The 22,378-nt window shown below is 53.3% G+C and overlaps 1 protein-coding gene across 6 annotated transcripts in view; it reads left to right on the forward strand.

Moving 5' to 3' along the window:
* KIAA0753 (KIAA0753 ortholog) overlaps positions 1–22,378 on the forward strand; it is a 47,210-nt gene that overhangs the window by 14,748 nt on the left and 10,084 nt on the right. For 4 of the 6 annotated variants that reach the window (XM_027625343.2, XM_027625344.2, XM_027625348.2 and 1 more), the window contains 8 exons: positions 12–227; positions 1,870–2,080; positions 11,990–12,222; positions 13,392–13,558; positions 15,135–15,254; positions 16,163–16,252; positions 19,109–19,187; positions 20,138–20,224. In XM_027625343.2, coding sequence (XP_027481144.1) covers positions 12–227; positions 1,870–2,080; positions 11,990–12,222; positions 13,392–13,558; positions 15,135–15,254; positions 16,163–16,252; positions 19,109–19,187; positions 20,138–20,224 — 1,203 coding nt within the window. The remainder of the gene's footprint in view (positions 1–11; positions 228–1,869; positions 2,081–11,989; positions 12,223–13,391; positions 13,559–15,134; positions 15,255–16,162; positions 16,253–19,108; positions 19,188–20,137; positions 20,225–22,378) is intronic. The other 2 variants (XM_027625345.2, XM_027625347.2) reach the window with 1 other exon arrangement.

Genomic DNA, 22,378 nt, shown 5'->3' on the forward strand with positions numbered 1-22,378 from the left:
TTCATCGCCAGTCATGGGTGATGTCACGGCTGGCGGCTGCCCACCGAGGAGCCATCCGGGCCTTACAGGTGTTGGTGACACAGCTTATGGACCGTGGGGAGCACCCAGTTCCTGCGCGCTGTAGGCAGCTGGGCAGCCTTATCCGCCGGCTGTCGCTCTGCTCCGCCAAGCTGGACGCTGACCCTTCCGTCCCTGATGTGGTTGTGGACATCCTGCGACAGATCGAGGTATGAAACGGACTCCAGGTTTTGTTAAAAGTGCTTTGTTTCTAAGCAGGGAGGTAATGCTTACTGTGGCCTGGTTCCGTTGGGATTTAAGGAGAAGACAAGACAAAGCTGCCGCCTGGTGAATTTGAGCTTTGCAGAGGACGGAGGACGCGCTTGGTTTTCATCTTGTCAGCTTTACAGTCTAGCCTGTGACATTGTACCTCACTTGTTTGAGAATGGGTGGCTTGGGTATAGAACGTGCATCGACTCTTAACCAGTTCGTTGATTCACCAGAAAGTTCCATCCCTTGGCCGTGCCACTCGAGAGAGGACCTGTTAGCACAGAAAAGGAGAGCAGTAACACACTCTTCGGTTAGTGCTTGGATGGGAGTGTGCGTGCTGTCTCGGTGGACTTCTGGGAAGAAGAGGCGCTTGAGGCCGTGCAACGGCTGGAGACGCCCGGCCGTCCCCTGGCAGGTACTAGTCGGGACAGAGCTGGCAAGAGCAGGGTGCTCCCGTCTTGTGCCGTCCTGCCCCTGCTGCAGTGCTGCGAGCTGCACAGGCTTTATGACCGGCGCGCTGCGGATGAAGAAGGTCCCAGAGGCGCCACCGACGTTCCTCGCACGCTGTCCCCGTGACTCTGCCTCGCTGGAGTTAGCTCCGACCCCCACATCTGTCCACAGGCGAAAGGCGACCTTCCTGTTGGTGGTACACGGGGGACAGGTGCGCTGGAGGGAGACTTCTGGGCTAAGTTAACCAGCCCTCGGTGGCCCCCGCGGGCCCTCCTCCTTGACCGTCGCCGGCACGGCGTGTGTGGTTTGCAGGTGGCACCGGTGCCTGGAGGACTCAGCCTAGGAACGTTGTCGGGTGCAGACCCTCTGACAGCGTGGCAGGTCATGTGGTGCTTTTTACGCTTGCCCGTCACAGACGTGGTGGGCCCATCTTCATCTCCTGGAAAGAGTTCAAGGGCTTATCTAGTCCCTTCCCGGAGTTTAAGCAGGAGCACCTTAATGTGATGCTTCTTACACTTGTCAGTAATGCGAGGAACTCTGTCCCATTGACGGGCTGCACCTCCCACGGCTTGCTGTCCTTGTGCCTTACTGTCCCTGGAGTAAGTCTCCCCGGCCACGCCCGGTTGTCTTCAGTTTGCACAGTCCCGCTGGAGGCTGGCGCTCACTGCCCACTGATGAGCAAGAGGTGCCTCTTGTAGGAATGGGGGCACGTGGGGTGGGTGGGCCGGTGGCCATGGCCCTGGGCATGCGGTGGTTTATGAAAAGGTATGTTACCCGTAGTTCCTTTGCCCACTGAAAATACCATTTGAGTGTATGAGATTTTTATCAAGAATTAAGACATCTATAAAGCATGTAGGATTAGGCTCTGAAGACCGTGGTTGGTTTCTAGAATATGGTGGATTTGGACGCCTTTAAAAGTAGTCCTGTTCTTCTTCTTTGTGCTGTTGGTTTCAGTGAGCTAAATGTGTAAAAGGACATGCAGAATTCTCTTATTAAGTAGATGTCCTCAGTTTTCCAGCTAAATGACATGCCATTGACCACTAGACATGGACGTGTAATGACACGTTGTCTGGGGGCCTGATTTTCGGGTTTGTGGTCAGCAGCGGACTTTGATGAGATAATCGAAGACAATAATGGGCTGTTTCATGGCAGGCTTTGGAATCCCTCCTGGAGAAGAAACCGTCACCAAAACAAGTGAAGAAAAGTGTCACGGAAACTCGGAGCAGGTTTCCTGTTGGTGGCCACAGGGCCTTGGAGAGATGGCAGAGTCCTTCGCCCAAGAGTGAGAAGAGAGCCCTTGTAGCAAAGGAGACATTTCCAGAGGAAGCGAGATGGCCTTCGGGGGCAAAAACGCTCCTTGCTGGTATGTGTCCTGAGGCGTTCACAGTGTGGCGTTTGGTTCTGGCCCACACAGAGGCTGCGTGGAGGGGAGGTCAGGACTTAAACCCTGGTCCACAGCAGGTGCACTTGAACCCAGGGAAGCAAGTAGCAACCAGAGTGTGCCCTTGGGTGAGAGGCTGGAGGGTCCCCCGCAGAGCAGGGTCCCCTGTAGTGGAAGGAGCCCCCCTAGAGGGAGGGTCCCCTCCGCATAGAGGAGGGTCGTCCCCCGTAGAGGAAGGGCCCCCCGTAGAGGAGGGTGGGGAACGTCAGGTTCTCTCTTCCACATCATCACGCTTGGGTCACCCAAAGGAGATTCCTGAAGAGCTGGAAGTGAGAACCGCCCTTTTTAAACGTTTGTTTATTTAGATTTTACTGATAGGCACACACATATGCACGGGTGGCCATGCGACATGTGTGTATGTTTTTAGCGCAGGTAATAAATGACTTGCTGGCCCCAGAACTAGAATTGCTGGCTTGTACATGTTTCGACGGGTCGCCAGCTTGCCCTTGAACAGGCCCACGGTGATATTGGTGAACAGTGAGCATCAGAGTGTATTTCCCACATCCTTGCCAAGGACTTGATGTCGTGACATTGTAAGAATCTTCCAGTGTCTTGTCCTGTCCTGACTCAGGGAGGAAGGTCGTGGTGGGCTCCCGGGCGTGTGCCCCCTCCTCTGGGCACGCCCTCGGCCCTCTGGGGGCCGGCATCATGCTCTTGCATGGCAGAGGGTCTTCCTGCACTCTGGGCCTCCTTTCTGGGTTTGCACGGATTGCAAATATTTCTCTCAGTCACTTGGTTTAGGATCCCTTTCCTGGAACAGAGATCTGCACTTTGTGGGCAGAATCATCGTTCTTATGTATTTTCTATTTCAGGAGGCTCCTCCTCTTTGTTGTTCTTCTTCAAATTTTGCTGATGGAGATTGCGTATCTTCAGAGGAATTTAGAAGGTGCTAGTCAGGTTCCAGGACAGAGGCCGTGGGGGGTGTGACGGGCCCCTCGAGTTCACAGGCTGGCCTGCTGGGGGGGAATGACACCATGGTGCCCTTTCTGCCTCCCTGCAGGTGAAGGGTATGGTTTTCGGCATATGAGAATTCCTGAGGTAGGGTTACTAGGAACTCCTGGATTCCTTGTTAGGTTCATGTCCAGTTTTCTCATTTTGTGGTTTTTTTTTTTTTTTAAAGATTTTATTTATTTATTTGAGAGAGAGAGAATGAGAGATAGAGAGCACGAGAGGGAAGAGGGTCAGAGGGAGACGCAGACTCCCCGCTGAGCGGGGAGCCCGACGTGGGGCTCGATCCCGGGACTCCAGGATCATGACCTGAGCCGAAGGCCGTCGCTTAACCAACTGAGCCACTCAGGCGCCCTCATTTTGTGGTTTTTAGTGCTACTGTGAACGGGATCATCTTTTTAGTGTGTGTCGAAGCGGGTTCTCGCTCCTTCCAGCAGAGCCGTGGGACCCTGCCCAGATCTCCGGGCGGCAACCACGCTGCGTTTCGTTGGTTCTGAGGGGTGCGGTGGAACATTTCTGAGATTGGGGTACGTTCTTACATTGATGATATCTTACAATTAATTGGCAGTGTTTTAAAATTTCCCATTGGTGCATAAAATTAAGGATGTCTTGATGTTTTAGATTTGATGAGTAATGAGATTTTGTTAGTTAATTCTTTTGTTTTTCCAGATAGATGAGATCACCTACAAATAAGTAAAGCTCTGCTTCTCTCTTTACAATTTTTATACCTTTTCTTTTTTCTCTTCTTACTGGACAGAATTTAGTTCAGAACAATATTGGGTGATAGCTGTAGTCGGGGCATCGTTTCCCCCCGGATTTCATGGGATCTGTTGACGTGCGAGCCTCGCTGTTGTGTTTTCGCGTGTCTGAGTGCGAAGTTAGAGGAAATATTCTTCTGTTTCTTTTTCCAGTTTTGTGAAGAGATTTTCTTTTTTTCTACTTTTTCCTTTTTTGATGTTAAACTGATAGAAATATATACGTTGATAGTGTTTTAAAATAGTTTCAAGATTTTAATGTTGAATTTTTTAATGTGCCATTGGAGTCGGTGTGGACGAATCCAGTAAACTAATTTTCCTGTTTCAATTGAAGTAGAATATACAGATAGGAAAGTACACAAGATACAAGTTTTACAGCTCAGTTTATGAGAAAACAAACATCTGTAAAGCCACAACCTAAGTCAGGAAATGGGACATTACAAGCACTAAGTAATCCCCTCTTCCAATCTCCATGCCTCGCCTCCTCCCCCAGATTAAATGTTACTCTGATTTTCTGTGCTGTACTTTGGTTTTTGCCGGATCTGGAACTGTATGAGCTTTATAGGACTAGAATTACACAACGGGTATTTTCTTGGGACCGGCCTCTTCGCTCATGTTTTGTGAGAGTCGTGTTTGTGCGGCTCGTTGTCGCGTCCCGCTGTGTAAGTGGAGCATGGTTCTGTTGTCTTCATCATCGGGGTTTTCCCAGGTCTGTACGATTACAAACAAAGCTGCTGCTCTTGGGTGTGTCTCTTGGTGCGTGTGTACGTGTGTTTGTGTTGGGTGCATTCCCGGGGTATCATGGGCAGCTCCTAGCGGATGCGTTTGTTCAACTGTAATAGGTCAGGAGTTTTTTCAAAGTAGCGTTTCCGGTTTCATGCTGACCAGCAGCGCGTGGCAGCCGCTGCCACACATCCTTGCCTGCACTCATTAGTCTTCATAAGCATAGCCTCCTGCTAGGAGCGTAGACTATCGTTCTGGTTTTGTTTTTTAAAGGTTTATTTATTAGAGAGAGCGGGGGCGGGGGCGGGGTCATGGCAGAAACAGAGCGGGAGGGAATCCCAAGGCGACTCCACGCTGAGCGCAGAGCCCGACGCAAGGTTTGATCCCAGGACCCTGAGATCAGACTTGAGCTGAAGCCAAGAGTCAGACACTCAAACAGCGGCACCACCCAGGAGCCCCGGCTGTCATTCTGGTTTGATTGATTGATTGATAGATTTTGTTTGTTAATTTGAGAGCGCACAAGCAGAGGGAGAGGAAGAAGCAGCTCCCCGCGGAGCAGGGAGCCCGACACGGGGCTCGATCCCAGGAGCCCGGGATCACGACCTGAGCCGAAGGCAGACGCCTCACTGACTGAGCCCCCCAGGCGCCCCTCGTTCTGGCTTTAATTTACATTTTCTGTTTGAGTGATGGTGTGAGTAGTTTTCATGTGTTTATACCCCATTTATATGCCTCCTCCTGGGAAGTGCCAGTTCAAGTCTCTTGCCCCCTCCCTCCCTCTTTCACGTTTTCCTTCTCTTCCTTCCTTATTTTCTTCGTCTCCTTTTTTTTTCAAAACTGGATTTGTAGTTCTTTGTAGGCGTACTCTGCGTATGGACCCAAACTCACTTATCTGTGCTGTAAACACGTACTGAGAAATAAGATACGGCTTGCTTCTAAATGTTGCAGTTGTGCCTTGATGAACAGAATTGGTAATTGCACTGTGGTCCAAGGGAGCAGTATTTTCCTGTAAGATATTTTGTGTTTGTTTTTACATCTTGTTGAAGCTTTTCCCTATGCCAAAGTTAAGAGGACCTTTCCTGTTTATTTCCTAGAGAAGTTTCATTTGAAAAGATTATTCCTTCCCCAAAGTGGCAAAGAATGCCGCTCTTGTTGTAAATTAAGTGTCCGCACATGTGTGGGTCTCTTTCTGGGCCCCGTGTTATCTGCCATGGATGTCGCTGCTGGGCCCTGGGCTCGTGTGCACCGTCTTCATTCTGACTCTGGAACACTCTGCCACCTGTTGTTCCGGAATGCCTTTGCTGACCTTGACCCTCAGCATTTCCACAGGAGTTTCAGAATCAGAATATGATTTCCACCCACAGCCACTCCCCCTCCCCCCACACACAGACACAGCAACAGACAGCATCCCGGAATTCTGACGAGGGGTTAATGTCTCTAATACTGAATTTCCCGATTCACAGACGGGGCCTCCATTTGTTTCAGGTGTCCTCAGATCCTCTCAGGTATAGACCGTGTGCACGTGTTGGCTCTAGTGCAGCTTTCACTCGATTTATTCCGCCATGCTCTCGTGTGTGGCGTCCTTTAAAACCTTTAACTCCAGGGGCGCCTGGGAGGCTCAGTCGTTGGGCGTCTGCCTTCGGCTCAGGTCATGATCCCGGGGTCCTGGGATCGAGCCCCGCATCGGGCTCCCTGCTCCGCGGGAAGCCTGCTTCCCCCTCTCCCACTCCCCCTGCTTGTGTTCCCTCTCTCGCTGTGTCTCTCTCTGTCAAATAAATAAATAAAATCTTTAATAAAAAACAAAACAAAAAAAACTTTAACTCCTGACGTGCGTGCTGATACATAGACGTCTGATTTTTTTTTTTTTAAAGATTTTATTTATTTATTTGAGAGAGAGAGAATGAGAGATAGAGAGCACGAGAGGGAAGAGGGTCAGAGGGAGAAGCAGACTCCCCGCCGAGCAGGGAGCCCGATGTGGGACTCGATCCCGGGACTCCAGGATCATGACCTGAGCCGAAGGCAGTCGCTTAACCCACTGAGCCACCCAGGCGCCCCAGACGTCTGATTTTATGCGTTCTCTCATATCAAGCAATCTTGCTGTGCTCCCGTTTTCTAATACTTTGTCGGTAAATTGTGTTTTGCTGTGTACAGAGTTGTATCATCCGTGGTTTATTTCCAGTCTTTGTTCCTTTATTGCTTTTTGTCCCATAGTCTTCTGGTTTCGTTTACACAATCTGCAGATGGCTGATGTAAAGGTCTGTTCAGGTGTCTTGTGATGCTTGAGACTCGATCTCTCATTGGGTTTCTGCTCTGTTTGCTTGAACCCGTGCTGAGATGCTGGGCCCTCCAGGCTGTGGGTCTCCTGGGGCATTTTCCATGCCGCTATTGCTGCACACCTGTCTCCGAGCCTCGGTGCCGCTCACCTGGATGGCCGTCTGTGCTGAGCTGGTGTGGCGCGTGCCTAGACTAGCACCCCTCTCCCGGGGCTCCATCCTCCACTGCCATTCTAGGGATTTCGCTTGTAAGTAGGCGGCTGTTGGTGAGTTTTGTCTTTCACCAAGTCAGGTCTGCCAAGATGAAGGACGCACTTGAACTTCAACCTTAGTTTGTGTGTCTCGTTTGCCAAGGTTTTCTCTGCCCTTGCTGTAATTTACTATATTCATGAGCTTAGCCTGTTTGACTGTTTCCTCTGCTGGGTTGGAGGTTATGTACCAATGTTCATTTGATCTGCGTCTCAGTCTGCCACTCATTCTGTGGCACCATCTCTGATGCAGATGTCACAAAACCGAATTTGCTGGACTGCGACTAGATATGTACTTAGCGCCCTGTGGCTCTTTCCCCTTCACCGGTGGGCAGTAGAACTCAGCCCCAAGTTGGCCCGCTTTTCCCTTACACCCCCGCAACTGGCCGGCGGCCCCTTGTGGGCCCAGAGCTAGGCGCCCGCGTGACAGGCTCCAGGAGGACGTGTGTCTGCAGGAGGACAGGCTTCTCAACGGCAACCACACGACGCTGCATCTGGGGGCCGGGGGGAGACGTGCACGGTTTCTCAGGCCTACACACAGATGTGTTTCCTAACCAGCTTAGAAGAGTACAGGAGCCATAACTGATGAGCTCAAGGTGAGCCCCTGCGTCAGAGAGAGCGGCTGGAAAGCTGCTTGTCTGAAGCTCACCACAGAACCAATCTGGGAGAGCAGGAAGGCGCACGCCCGCGGCAAACAGGCCAGAAGGACCGCACTGGTGACCCTGGTCACCAGATGAAGCTGAGGACTTCATCCCTCAACCTTCATTTTTCCATCTGTGAAGTGAGGATGCTGGTCCTCATCCTGCATGACGGACTTGGGGGTAAGTAGCAAATTGGATAATCACTGTGTGCCATGAAATGGCAGGTGTTTTTAGTTCCTCATGGCAATCTCAAGCTACTAAGGAAAGATTGGATTGTGATAGGCAGGTTCTAGCTGAGAAAGCAGATCTTTGGTGGCCATTAAAAATGAGTTTTGTCCATTTCTAAAATCATAAACGATTGGGCCGTGGCAGAGTAAGCGGGCTTGCGTGGCCAGGAAAGTGTGTTTCTGTGGAGCTGTCCCAGCGTCCCTGACGGCAGAGTGGAAGGCACGGGCCCAGCCCTGGACCCGAAGTCTGAGGGTGCGGCCCTGCCACTTGGCGGTTTGCTTCCTCATCTGTAGGACTGTGGTGGCCGTGTCCCGCCTGCTGCGTGTGCCGCGGGGAGGCCCGGACGTGGGTGCCTCTGGCCAGAGCTGAGAGAGTGGGGTGCAGATCGAGATGGCACAGCGGAGAGCGCTGCTCACCGTGGTCTCCGCTGCTCCAGACCGAGGGGTGGTTGTCGCCGCCGGGCGCCCCTGAAGTCCCTTTTCTGTTTCTCTCCCCACCCTGTTCGCCTCCTTCCCTCGCCCACGGTCGCTCCTGTTTTTATGGTCATCTGGGCCTGTTGTTGTGCTTGTGCTGCTGTGCGTCCATCCATAGACGGTGTGTCGTTTGCTCCGTCGTCTCGCACATGTAAAGGACCCCTCCCAGGATGTGTCCCCCTTTGCTGTTGGGGGCCTCCCCCTCCCCGGGGCGTTTACGTTGATGCCTGGGTTGTGATTCATGAGTCTCACGTCCGTCTGGTTTCCCTGCGCGACCGGACCGCGGTTTGTTGTCTGCACTCCCCGTGTTTCGCTGTCCTAAACACTGATGGTGGGAGTCCCTCTGGCCGAGCGCGGGCCCCGGGTCCCAGGGTGAGGCTGCAGCCTGGGCGAGTCTCATCAGAGCCACCACGCTGTCCTGCATCGGCGGCCGGTTCACTCCTGCACCTGCGGCTCATGGGTGCTCTCCGGGCACCCTCGTCTGTCCACACCCCTGTCACCCCCAGGGCCGCCTGGGGGTCATCACCTTGGACCCCTCCCCCAGTCTTATGGACGGGAAGCCATACTTGGTTGTTTCAGTTTGGATTTCTCTGATTATTGGTGACCATCTCTTCATGTTTTATGGACACTTCAGATTTTACTCTCTAAATTGCCTATTTCTATCCTTTGCCTCTTTTTCTATTGGGTTATGTATTTTTCCTGTAGATTTGTAGATGCTTGTAATATACCCTAGATGTTAGTCCCGTGGTCATGACGTGCGTTCCTGATCTCTGCCTCAGACTCTGGCCTGTCTGTGCAGTGTATCAGGTCTTCCTGCAGGAAGGACGCTGCCATGCGCTCTCATTGAGTGTATCAGCATTATTCTTAGAGGCTTCGCCGCCCTGACTTCGTCCTTTCTCCTGTACTTTCTTCTAAAACCTTTCAAGTTTTCCTGTTCCATTTCTGTCTTCGTTTCATTTAAATTTAAGTGATGCTGAGTGTGAGGCGAGGCCGTGTTTTGTTTTGTCCCCGTGGCCGCCAGCCGCCCCAAGCTGTGCTGGGCCCTGCATCAGGACGGTGGGGCGGGGGGACACGGCCACGGACCTCTGGGGACCCGCCCCTCCCGCCCCCGCCTGGTGGTGCTTCTCCAGAGCTGTCTGGGCTGGTTTGGGATTGTCCTCACAAGTGTAGGATCAGCCTGTTTCAATCCACAAAAAGATCTGCTTGGATTTTAATTAAATTTGCATTTGAAATGCTGGACTACTTAGGGGAGAATGACGTCTTCACTGTGTTCTTTCCATTCTTGAAAACAACTTACTCAGATCTTCTTTTGTGTCCTTTAAAATACTTTTGAATATTTTCTGTGACTCTTACGCATCTTTTGTTAGATTTCTTCCAAAGTGCCTTATAGTTTTTGTTGTTGATGCAGACAGGATATTTTTCTCTTATATTTTCTCTAGTTATTTTGATATGTGGGAATGATACTGATTTTCATATTTTTTCTTTTATCCAGAAACCCTCTTCCTCGTTTAACTATGTGTAGATTCTCTTGGATTTTCTGTGTAGAAAACATCATCTCATATTCAACTAAAGACCATTTTATTTTCCCGCTGCCTGTTGAACCTTGTGGATGGATGGTGGTTTTGAGAAATGACAGTTAAATATTTGCATCTTAGAAAAAACACGTTTGGTAGCCCTGTGGGGTGACTGGAGACAGAGAAGGGGTCGGTCAGGAGATGCCGTTATCATAGTCACGGGATACCACACGTCTGCCCCGGGTGACTGGGGCAGGCAGTCAGGGCTGGGGTCCGAGGGACTGGGAAGGAGCACTGTGTGGGAGGTGAGCCTGGGCTTCAGCCACGGCATGTGGGTCCACGTGGGAGTCACAGGGCGAGAAGTGACTTCGGCAGCAAAATGCCTCTGTGTTTATGATGTGGGAAAGACGTTATTAGGGCTTGAAGCCGACGGCCAAGAAAGAATTCTTGAGACATCTTCAGTGCTTTAAAAAAGGTGATTTTATTAAAGCACAGGTTCAGGACCCGTGGGCAGAAAGAGAGGCACCAGGGTCATGAGTGGCGGCCCATTATATACTTTCAAGTTGGGAGGGGGTTAGGGTTAGCGTAAGTCTCTAAGGAATTTGGAAGTGAGGTTTCCAGGACCCTGAGGGGGCTAGCTATTGTTGGGAAAAGGTCATTTATGACCGTCTCATAAAACCTGAGTCATGAGCCCCTTCAGATGTCTATCGGTGGGTCATATGCTCGGGGGATGGTTGCGAACATGTATCCTGGAGGGTTTAGAGATAAAGGAAGTTTCCGAAGGAATTTCTGTACGTTAAAGTAGATTTACAGGATTGGGGCGTGGGGGTCAGACTAGAATTGCCTTTTGCCCTTAGCACAGTATTTTTTTTTTTTTAAGACTTTATTTATTTGACAGAGACACAGCGAGAGGAGAAACAAGCAGGGGGAGAGGGAGAGGGAGGAGCAGACTCCCTTGAGCAGGGAGCCCGATGCGGGGCTCGACCCCAGGACCCTGGGACCATGACCTGAACCGAAGGCAGACACTCAACGACGGAGCCACCCAGGCGCCCCGCCCTTAGCAAAGTATTAATGATACAGTTTTGGAATATGGGTGAGGTTCAGTGGGGTGGAGTCAGGAGCCGACGACCAAGAAATAATTCATGAGGCGTCTTTGGTGCAAAATGGTGGTTTATTACAGCACGGGGACGGGACCTGTAGGCAGAGAGAGCTGCTGCCCTGTGGTCTTGAGGAGGGGCCTGTTACATACTCAGGAGTTGGGGAGGTGAGGACAAAGGGGGTGTCCAGAAGGACTGTCATATGCTGAAGAAGACTCTCAGGATATTGGAGACCTGGTTGTTGTCAAGCCAAGGCTATGTCCCCCTCTGATGAGGCACGAACATGAAGACAGTTGGGAGTTTCCTGGAGGAATGTTACATTCCTATCACAAGTCCTTGTCAGTGGGCTTCAGGTTCAAAAGAAATTCGGTTTTATTTACATTTCCTTCTGCCTCAACCTCCCGCAATTTCATGGAGGGGAGGGTGATGTTAGAGCTTCAGGAAACTGAGTTATAGGTCTTTTGGAAGTTAGGCTATTGATGAGAAAGCTTCTTCCTTGTAAATCACTAGGACATTTGTAAACGGAGGGAGACTCCTGTCCTGCAGGACTGTGATCTCTGTCGGTTAACCGTTTGTTTTTCCTTTAGGGCGGCCAGGAGTGCCTGAGGAATGTCACATATATCCCTAAGTGGGCGCGGGGCGGGGGCGGGGGGGTCTGTAGGGTACCAGCTTCTGCTTTGTCCTAAGCTTGCCTTCTGTTCCCTCATCATTAACATCGGGGCAGCTGAGTTCCTAGAGGAAGGTCGCTCAGCCTGTTTCAAGTCCTTGTCAGTGGGCTCTAGGGAGTAAGGAAATTTAATAATTTTTTTCTGCCTTTGTTTCCCACATCATTTACAGGCTGGGCTAGATGTCTGGAGCTTACCTGTCTGTGGAAATCCTTGTCACCCGCTTGAGTAGCATTTCCCTCTGTTTGTCCTTCTGAAATGTCCTACAGATAAGTGTCCCCCTGGGGCAGTGCCTGCAGCGACCTGGAGGTTGGAGAATGGGCTGGATGCGACGGGTGCGGAGATCTTTCCAGAAGAAGCCCTGTCTGTTCCAGACCACAGCACTGGCCTCCCGGCAGATCCACTGGCCCTGGCGAGAGCTGGAGTGGCAGCAGGGAGGCCTGCGGCCAGGAGCACGGTGCTCGGGAAGAAGGAGGCCCAGGTGCCGGTGAGGCTGCCTCAGGTACGGAGCGGCTCCTCCCGCCGCCCATGTCCGTGGCCACCGGCTGCTCGTGGTGTGTCTGCAGAGTCCTGAGCCCGCTGTCCAGACGTAGTTGACTTGGCTCGGCTCTGGGTAGCTTTTGCCTTTTTAACCGAAAAATACCAGTTTTTAATACTGCTCCCAGGACCGGGCGTCTCTCTTGTCCTGGTTTGGTGAGATCTGCTTGAATTTGCTATCATGGTCTTAATAGGGCAGGCTTTTCTAAAATTCCGTTCCTTCTGCTTCTGCTTTGGAAGTGTGAGATTGGAGAGCATGAAGATTCGTTTCCTCCTGAGGATAAATATTGATAAATAATCGCTTGGCATGGAAAGGCATCACAGGGTCAGGGCTCTCTGTGTGTTTGGAAGCCAGCTGGCTTGAAGCTACAGTATAATTTAAGCTTCTGTTTACAGTGTAACTGAAGTGGAGAACCGGCCAGAAGACCGCCTCCCAGTCTAAACACCCTTAATGTGGTTACTGCCGCCGGCCGGGCCTAAGTATCGTCAGGGGGCCCCCGGGGACTGGTAGGTCCTGGCTTGGCTCAGCCCCGTGGGGCGTCACCGGGCAGTCAGGGCTGGGCCTGTCTGCATGGAGCCGGCGCTCTTGCTCAGGGACAGCTGCCCGCTCCTCCTCCATGAGCCCAGTCAGCCTTCTGGAAACACAGGAAGAAGTTGGCTCCCAGATTATAGATGAGGTTAGGGTAAACCAAGAACGTCATGCGATTTCTCTTTTTTTTTCCCTTTCATTAGGAAAGAACATAGAGATAAATATACATACATACGTATAAAAGGATGGCAAATACAGGGCGTCCAGCTTCACCCCTCCCCTGACCCCCATCGCCTCCCGGGGGGAGGGAGTACAGCATGTGCGCTCAGTGTGAGGTACGCTCAGTGTGGAAACGCTCAGTGTGAGGTACGCTCAGTGTGGAAACGCTCAGTGTGAGGTACGCTCAGTGTGAGGTACGCTCAGTGTGGAAACGCTCAGTGTGGCACACTCAGTGTGAGGCACACCTGCCCCCAGCTTTTGCCACAGTGCTTTTCACGCAGGTTCCTGGTGTAGCATGGGGATTCCTGAAGCTTCCATCGGCCAAAGGTTAAAGCGAGCTTCTTTGATACCCATCTGGCCCTGTAGTTGGTATTTATCTCTTGCAGGGACTCCACAAAGCTGAAAGAAGTAGACCAACCCAGTCCCAGAGCAGAAGCCGATTGCAGCGCACGACAGTGTCCTCCAGACTGAAAATGAACCAGCAACCTGCGAGAGACAACAGGGCCCCTTGGGTGCCTCCGAACCCTACGTCCCCACCAGCATCTCCTAAGTGGTACGTGGTCGGGTTTGTGCTCTGCAGAGCAGAGGGTCCCCTATCGCTTAGAGCTAATAAAGCAGCAGCCTTAGTTCCCACTAAGAACAGAAGCTCATTTGGGTGAGAAATACAGGAGAATGTTTGTCTAGAAGCCTGTTGATGTCTTTCTCCTTCCCACTGGGGGTGGGGAACCTCCCGTGGGCCGCCGCGACCTGCTGTGGGTATGTGGTCCTATGTGGGGGTCACAGGCTTGCCCCTACCTGTCTCCACACAGTGGATTCTAGTGGCCTGAGGCCAGGAGCTGTGCCTTCTTCATAGCTGAATGTCCAGTGGCCGGCATATGGGGTCTCTGCCCTGACCGATCTTGGCGGGCGTTCAGTAACTCTGTGCTGAATGGATGAATATTTAAAAATAATCCTAATTTCAAGACAAGATTTTGAATTATAAAACCATGCGGATCTCACTGTTGCAGGGGACAATGAGAATAATGCTGACATTACCATCTGTCTCCACGTTACTGCACACAGTCATGAGGCCCTGTTCCACAAAGCTAGGGGGAGGCAGGTCCTGCAGGGGCCACAGGGGCCAGTCAGGTGGAAGTAGTCTGTGAGGAATTGGTTAAGAAAAAGGGCCGTTCGTTTACCATAGGGTAGGGGTTGTTGAGAGCACAGTGGAAGGGACCAGGATCAGGCCAGCAGGAAGCAGGAGCGTGGGGAAGAGGGCCAGCGAGAAGATAGGGGGTCCGAGTGCCCCAGCTTTCCCGAGGCTGGCAGGTGACAAGGGAGCAGCCTGGTGGGCCGGGCTCCCCCGAAGACTTGAATGATGCTGTATGAATGGACATGCTTGCTCGTCAACCCCTCAGAGTTGAAGAAGCAACATCTCGAGAATTTAATGTCTTGCTTATATAGCAGAGCTGGATCTAAAATCAGGCCTGATTTCCTGATGTGCTTTTTTGTGTTCATCTGTTCTAAATTCTGTATTTTATTTTTTATTTTTAAAGATTTTATTTATTTGACAGAGAGACACAGCGAGAGAGGCAACCCAAGCAGGGGGCGTGGGAGAGGGAGAAGCAGCCTTCCCACGGAGCAGGGAGCCTGATGTGGGGCTCGAGCCCAGGACCCTGGGATCATGACCTGAGCCAGAGGCAGATGCTTAACGACTAAGCCTCCCAGGCGCCCTAAATTCTGCATTTTTATGTGTGTGTTAGTATAAAGACTTGAATTCAGTTAGAAGCTCATGAAAACATCCGTTGGTGGACGTTTCTACTGGGCTTCCACGAGCCCATGGGCTGTCTTCAGGGCATGTGCGGAGGGCGAGAGGGCCTCTTGAAGACATTGCAGTATTAAAGTAATTAGTGACCTGAAGCTACGTGTCAGTCCGTTTTCGTTGAAAACAGGGATGTGTGTGTGGAGCAGAGAAAACACGTCCCTGGGCACTGAGCCTGCTCCATGGGTGTGCTCACTCTCCTTTGCACCTGCTCCCACTCAGGTGCCTGCTGTAGATCACCGTCGACTCCCCGGGAGCCAGTGGGTGTGGAGGGCGCGGAGGGCGCAGAGGGCGCGGTCCCAAAGCTGTGCTTTCCTGCGTTTTGCAGTGCTGCCTGGCTGAAGGTGAAGCCGAGTCCCAAAGATGCCACAAAAGAACAGTCGCTCCAGCAGGATGAGGCTCAGGAGGAGAGTCCGTTGAGGGGAGCTGTTGTGCAGGAAGCAGTTAGGTTTGTGCTGCTATTTTTCAAATCTTTGAGAAAAAAAGGGCGCACCCGGGTTCTGGAGTGGACTCTCCTCACCTGCGTACTACGAATAAAGCCAGTTATGTAAAGTGTCAGCCACCGGCTCTGCTGTCGGATGGCCCAGTGCAGACGGCGAGCCCCTTTCACTCTCTTCACTCAACATCATGTGTGTCCGTTGTCCACTGGTTGCTTGTTTTGTGTGTGGTGCAGCAGTGAGCTCTATGGAGACTTCTAGAAACAGGGCCGGAAGAATCCCAGCCCCCGTGACTTAGAGTCGCAGGAAGGGCTTGCTATGACTGATCTGGGGCAGAGCTGGAGGGTGAAGAATGGAGGCCCGGAAGGGGACGGGCTGCTTCCTGCTGCAGAGGGCTGGGCTTCGTGGGCCCCAAAACAGGCTCGAATCGGGGGTGAGGTGAGAATATTCCGGAGGGAGCTCTGCGTTTGTGTGGCCGAGATTGTTCTTGCATTGTGGGAAAGTGAAAATGAGTGTGGGCTGTTGTGTAATTGGACGCTAGTCACGCATGCTAAACTGAAGGACTCAGAGCCCCCTGAGCTCTGAGGTGGTGCCAAGTTAGCGTTTCCTTTCTGGCTTTATGTGTCTGTGTCCTTCTAAACTCGAAGATCCAGCAGCAGCTTTACTTTATGGTCGAACAGGAAATCCTAAGAACAGCGATGGCTCTCTTTCTTGAGAATATTCGTGGGCAGTTTTGGTGGCTGTCCACGCTACCCGGGAGTGCGTCAGCACGGCGCCTCATGTGAGGAGCTCCAGCGGTGGAGGTGGTGTCGCCTGTGGAGCCCAGCCCCGGCGCCCCTGACCCTGACCCTGGCGTGGCTGTGGCGACGGCGGCCTGTGGGGCGAGGTGGGTGGTCTGAGTCTGTTTACTGTCCACCAGACTCGCTTGGCTTGATGCTGAAGCTTGTAAAACCTTGAAGGAGCTGCAAGAACTGAAAGCTGAGGGCTCGGACAAGACGCAGAGGCAGAGGTGAGCCCCCATGTCCCAGGTGGGAGAGCGGCGGCCACTTCCGGGGGGGGTGGGGGGGCTGTGTGCACCTGGGCAGCCCCTGGCGGAGTGCACGGACAGTGTCTTCGGCACTGTCCCTGAGGCTTGCTGCACTCGCTGCTGACTCTGGCAGGACGGAGGGACTCTGCAGGAATGGGTAGAAAGCTGGAGTTGAGGTGGGGGTTTGCTTCTAAGCAGGAGTCGCCTGCTGCAGCTGGTCTGGGCGCTTGTACCCCGGACCTCATCAGCCTGGCCTCGCTGGATGAACGCGTGCCCACGGGATCGTAGGCAGTAGCTTTGTTACGAAGTATTCCTTCTGTGGAGTTAGATACTGAACGGACGTTGGCGGGTTGCGGGAGCTGAGAGGTCAGCCTGGCGTCTCCTTGTGCTGCCCCCCGCCCCGCCCCCCGCCCCGGTGCTCTGCTCTCGGCGGGAGGAGGTGGACGTGTGTCTGGCCATGCAGGTGCGTGTGCAGGTACTTGGCCTCAGTGTCGACTCGAATGTAGAGAGTTAGTGCCTGGCTGCACGCTTGAAGTCTGAAGTGTTGTTAGCGCTCTGCTGCCGTGTTGGGCTGTTTCACGACTCTGATCATACCTCGTCCTGCGGTCACCCACACGTGTGTCTCCTGTCACCTGGCACGGCAGACGCTTGCTCCCTGGCTGGGAGGGCTCTGGCCTGCGCACGACAGGCCCCGATTTCTTTCCTCTGTAGTTAAGGTTTCAAGCTACACAATCACGGGCATCTGGCTGGTGCAGTGGGTTGAGCGTCTGACTCTGGTTTGGGCTCAGGTCATGGTCTCTGGGTCCTGGGATAAAGGCCGCGTCGGGCTTCCTGCTCACTGAGGACTCTGCTGGAGGTGCTCTCTCCCTCGGCCCCTCCCCCACCCACTCGCACACGTGGTCTCTCTCTCAGGTAAATAGATCTTAAACAGCTACGCAATCGCAGAACCTTAGGGTTGGAAGGGTCTTACTCCCCTGCTGGTGCTCCCAGGCCCTCCGGCCCACCTCACAAGGTAACCGCCCAGCATGGTCCCCCGGTGAGGCAGTCCCTTCCCATTCCCCTGGCTGCTGGCCTTTAGGAGGAGCCCTGAGACCCCCACCCACTGGCCCTTGGCCAGATAGCAAGACAGGAGCCCGCCGTGCCCCGTCATCCCTTTGGGTGGTCCTACGTGATAAATGCACGCATACAGCCCAGAATACTACAAAAGGAACGTCCGTGCACCAGCATCTCTAATCCGGGAATGGGCCCTCACCGCATGTCCCTCCTCGGTCCCTCCTCCGTCACCTGTTCCTCCCCCAGAGCGAACCACCGTCCCGGCTCCTCCGTTCATCTTCTCATCACCCCCACCCGTAAATCTGCCCCCTATGGACGTGTCCCTGACGGTTTGCTGACACGGGCCGGGTCATGGGCAAGTCCTCATGCAGGGGGGCGGCACGCCGGGTCCCGTGGACTTGTGGTGGTGATGCCCTGTGTTCACTGTCTGTTCCCCGACCTCGCTGACATTTGCTAGTGTCTGTGTGCTAATTCTGGCCACTCAGGTGAGAGTGTCGTGGTGCTTCGTGGTTTTCATTTGCGTTTCCTTGCAGTCGACTGAGGATGTGAAGTGTCCGTTGTGTTGATTCCTGAGGCTGTTTACTGTGTTCTGGGCGTGAGCTGGTGTCAGACAGACGTGCAGCAGCTGGGGCTTGCCTGTGTGTGAGCTTCCTAGCGGAGTCTCTCGATGAAGAAGTTGTTTCAGGTTTTGACTCAGATCAGTTCATTGATGTTTTATCTGACGGTGGGTCTTGTTCTGTGAGTGGTCTCAGAAGTGCTGGCCAACGCTGGGGCCCCAGAAGATAGTCTGTGCTCTCTCCTATGTGGTCTGCTCCTGTGGCCATGTTCGCATGTCTGCGGTCCATCCTGAGCCAGTTTCTGTGCCGGACACCAGCTGCAGCTCCGTGTGTGGACATCCTCCCAGAGACGTGCCGTTCCAGCGCCGTCCGCCGGGTGGGCTGCTGGGCCTGAGCTTTACCCCGGGGTGTGGCTACACTGCTCTCGAAGGAGCCTTGTTGGTTGTTAGTCTTTCCCTCGGGGTGGGTCAGAGCATCCAGGGCAGAGTGGTGTGGTCTCGCGCCCGGACGGTGAGCATCAGGCTGCCAGCATCCCAGGAGCGGCCAGCCTGCCTGCAGGTCCACAGATGCTCCAGGAGAGGAGCAACCAGACCTCTCTGAGTTGGAGAGGGGCCCCAGGGTCCAGCTTCTCAGACGTCACCAGGCTCCTGTCTCCCACATTTAGGCTGCCCCCGGGCCCCCATGTGCCTGGTCCCACCAGCCCTGTGCCTGTGAAGTCGGCAGGGCACGCACGTGGCCTCTCCGCTTTCCCCATGACCGGCCTAGAATTCAGCTTGGTCTGCTCAGCGCCGTTGGTTACCACGCTGTGTCCTGTTTCCCCTTGTCTCTGGGTTTGTGTCTGACTCCATTAAAGCAGAGTTTGGAAAGGGAACAAAATTAGTTTGATTGGTTTGGTCTTCTGTCCTCTGTAGTGGTTTAAAGGCAGCCATTATTCTTTGGAAATGTACTGAGAGCCTAACATACCCATCGAGACGTTCGGAAGTGCCCTCAGCGGGTCCTGACCGGCGGTGGTGCGGCACCTGGGCGCTTGCTGGAAATGCAGCATCGCAGTCTCCTGCGAATCTGCTCTTTAACAAGACCCGTGGGACGTCGCGTGGCCGCCAGGATTAGAGAAACTCTGTGGCTTTATATGCGTTTGATTTTCCTCCACTTGGAGTAGTACCTTAAATATACAAAATAGGGTATTTTCTTGCTTTTGATTTTAATTTTTGATTTTATTTCTACATAGTGTCTCAGACACCCAGTTAGCAGACAAGGTAGAGAAGGCGGTCCTGGAGCGTTTGAAGCCTCTCCTGGTCAAGGCCCAGGTAATCCAGTTGCTTGCCTTTGGAAGTGTTAGAATAAAAGGAGGCCCTTCATGAGGCCTGGTGTCCACCTGGCAGCTGGGGGCTGCCAGGCCGAGCCGTGCTGTGTGGTATAGGTGCGGCGCTGCTCAGCCCCTCTGGGTCTACGGATGGGTCTTCAGTGCACATAAGGGACCAAGACAAGGGAAGAGAAAGTCCCGCTTTTGAGAAAGGGGAGATTTTATTTAGGGAATGAGTTTAGGTTCCAGCTTCCATTGTTAATGAACTAAATCTGTTGGTGATGTCAGTGTTCTGTTAGCTGCCTCTGCACAGGTCCTGGGCTCTCTCACCTCCGTGCTCTGGGGTGATTGGCACTATTTCCCGAGGGTGAGCGCCTGTGCACAGATCGTCCCTCTCTCTCCCTCGGGGAGCGGGGAATGTGCAGTGTCACCAGCAGGTGCCACCCTCCCGTGGGCAGTAAGCTGGACGTGCCGGCCCAACCCTGCAGGTGCACTGGTCGTGGAAATAGTCTTGTCTTTGTGGACATTGGGGCCACAGGGATATCATAATCTTATGTGGAGCGAACGATGTTCTGGGTCCCTGAGGGGCCACTGAAGTCTGTAGCTCTGGTGTGAGAAGCGTGTCATTATTATGAGGGTCCGGGACATGTCAGGAGCAGAGAACCATCCACCTCCTTGTTTCGTTGTTGAGGGAGCTGGAACAGATGTGGGGTGATTGCATAAAGACACATAGCTACTCGGACCGTGTTTCCAAAGTTGAGTGAAGAAAGGGGACAGAAAGCCAAGATCAACACACAGCCTTTGTTTTCACAAGGACACAAGCTGGGAATTGCTGCAGAGCCTGACGTAGCCAAAGCCGCTGAGCGGCTCCGTGCACAAGTTAGTCTCGTAACAGTTTGTACCAGCGTGGGTTATAGATTTTGACAATTCATGGATCATGCTTGTCTGTTTTAGCAGAGAGTCAACTTTTCTCTGGAAGCAGATCCTCAGCTGAGGGACCGCCCATCAGCAGACACAGCGACCGCCCAGCCCACGGAGGAGGTGCGTGCGCGGTGGCCCTGCGGACACCACTGTCCTGTCGTGAGAGCGTGCCGGGTGGCGAGGGAATGACACAGGTTCCTGTGAGCGCGGGGGGCCCTGCTCAGGAAGGGGGAAGTGACGGTTCCTTTTGGCTTGTTGACGTTTATGACGGAACTCTCTGGAGCCACAGGGGTCTGTCTGTGGCTCTGTCCTCTCCTGGGGACAGGATGGGGCTGCAGTGCACGGCCCTGAGTGCGGGCGGCCTGAGGTCGGAGAGCAGCCGTCCTCTCGTCCTGCCACGTGGCCTGGCTTTGCTCACGACGGGCCTGATGCTCACTGTTCGGCAGGCATGTTTTGAGTGCCGGACAGTGACCAGGACCTTGCCTAGCAGACAGCAAACGGTAAGATGTGAGAAGCAGGAGAGCACGTGTCGTGGTTGGGCACCCCTGCACGTCCCCCTGCAGGACCTGTGTCTGGCGTGTGTGGGAACGATCCTGTCTCACCAGGACTTGGGCTGTGGGTGGGAGTCTCAGGCCGATGCCCTGAGCCTGCCAGGTTGGAAAGCAGCTGTTTGAGCTCAGAGCACACACGGGGCCGAGCTGGCGTGCGGGGTCAGGGTGAGAGGTACTGGGACGAAGCCGCACCAGCCCCGTGACCTGGGATTTGGAGAGTGTGACCCACTCTGCGGATAGGGCAGGTGCCTGGCTGCAGCGCAGGTGCGTGGTCTTTGCGGCTGTCACTTCACTGCACCAGCATCTCATGGTGGAGTCACGGGTCAGGAGGTCCTGAGGCTGGGAGCTGAGAGCCTGCCCGGAGCGCGCACAGACCCCCGTGCCTCGCGCAGCCCGGCCTCCAAGCGATCCTTCCCTCCTGGTGGAGCGTCTCAGCCGGGGCGGCATCCCTGAGTGACCGTCAGGGCTGTCAGCGGAGTCCATGTGTTGAGGGCTACCAGCCTCGCACATGAGAGTCAGTCTGTGGGCGCTGGGTGGTCTTGAGGAGACTGAGTGAGAAGGAAAGCAGCTCTGAGAGCAGCTAGTGTCCTGGGGTAGGTGTGGGCATCACCATGGAGGTCCCCAGGTGGCACGCGGGAGGGTGTGTGTGTCAATAACTGAATAAAAACGAACAGGGAGACTCAACTGAAGTCGGCATGGTGATGTAGAGAGAAGCATTTTCTGTGTTAACTTGTAAAACTGTGGGGCCTCCACGCAAATTCTCAGAAGCCCCATCTCTAGAAGGGAGGAGACGTTTGTGGCCTTCACACACAGGATATCGCTCTCGACGGGTTCACTTGCCGACACGACCGTCTCTGCTGTCAGGAAGGAGTAATGCACCTTTGTCTGGCCATGAGCTCAGCACCTGAAATGTAGCTTTCCAAGATGCTCCAGTTTTTTCTAATTTGAAAGTTATATATATGCACATGGCTGGCTAAAACTTCCAATAATTCAGAAGTATGATGTAAAAGTTAAACCATCCTGTGAAGGAGCGCCATAGGCTTTCGGTACCCGGCTTCTTTCTTCACATGCCAGTGAGCGCTCCGTATCACTGTGGCGAGAGCTTCCTTGTCTTTTCCAAGGGCACACGGTATTCCCGATGTTCCATTCTCTGTAGATGAAAAATCTCACCCGTGCAAATCCATCTGCATTAACTCGACCCATGTTCCTGGGTTCCTTTGCTCTAGATTCTCTTGTAACTGTTGTCTGAATATTCAGCTGATATTTGCTTAACTTATGGTTGGGCGTTTCTTCATATCTTTATCGGCCGTAAAGATATATATACATTTTCTGATCTGTTAGAAGGTTTTTGAAATTGCTGTGGCGGGAACTGTTCATGGCATGTCCCACGTGCACATGCTCGCGCAGCTCTTCCAGCTCTGAGATGGGACTGTTCCTGTCTCCTTGATGGGGATGAGAGCGAGGCACAGGGGCTCACGCACGCTGCCAACAAGGTGCAGCAGAGCCGGGACCCCGTGTCCCACAAATGGCTCCTTCCAGAGCCTGAGGCCGTCACTCCCCGCGGACATTCCTCGCAGAGCCTCTTTCAGAGTAGATTATAGACCTGTCTTAGAATCAGAAGAACTGGAGCGTGTTTAAAATCGCTTTGCAGACTGTACAGTGCTTTGTGAACATAAAGAATACGAGGTCGAGAGAAGCTAGTAAAGCTCTCCTGGGTTAAGGT

The sequence above is a fragment of the Zalophus californianus genome, chromosome 16, assembly GCF_009762305.2.
Source record: "Zalophus californianus isolate mZalCal1 chromosome 16, mZalCal1.pri.v2, whole genome shotgun sequence".
NCBI lineage: Eukaryota > Metazoa > Chordata > Mammalia > Carnivora > Otariidae > Zalophus > Zalophus californianus.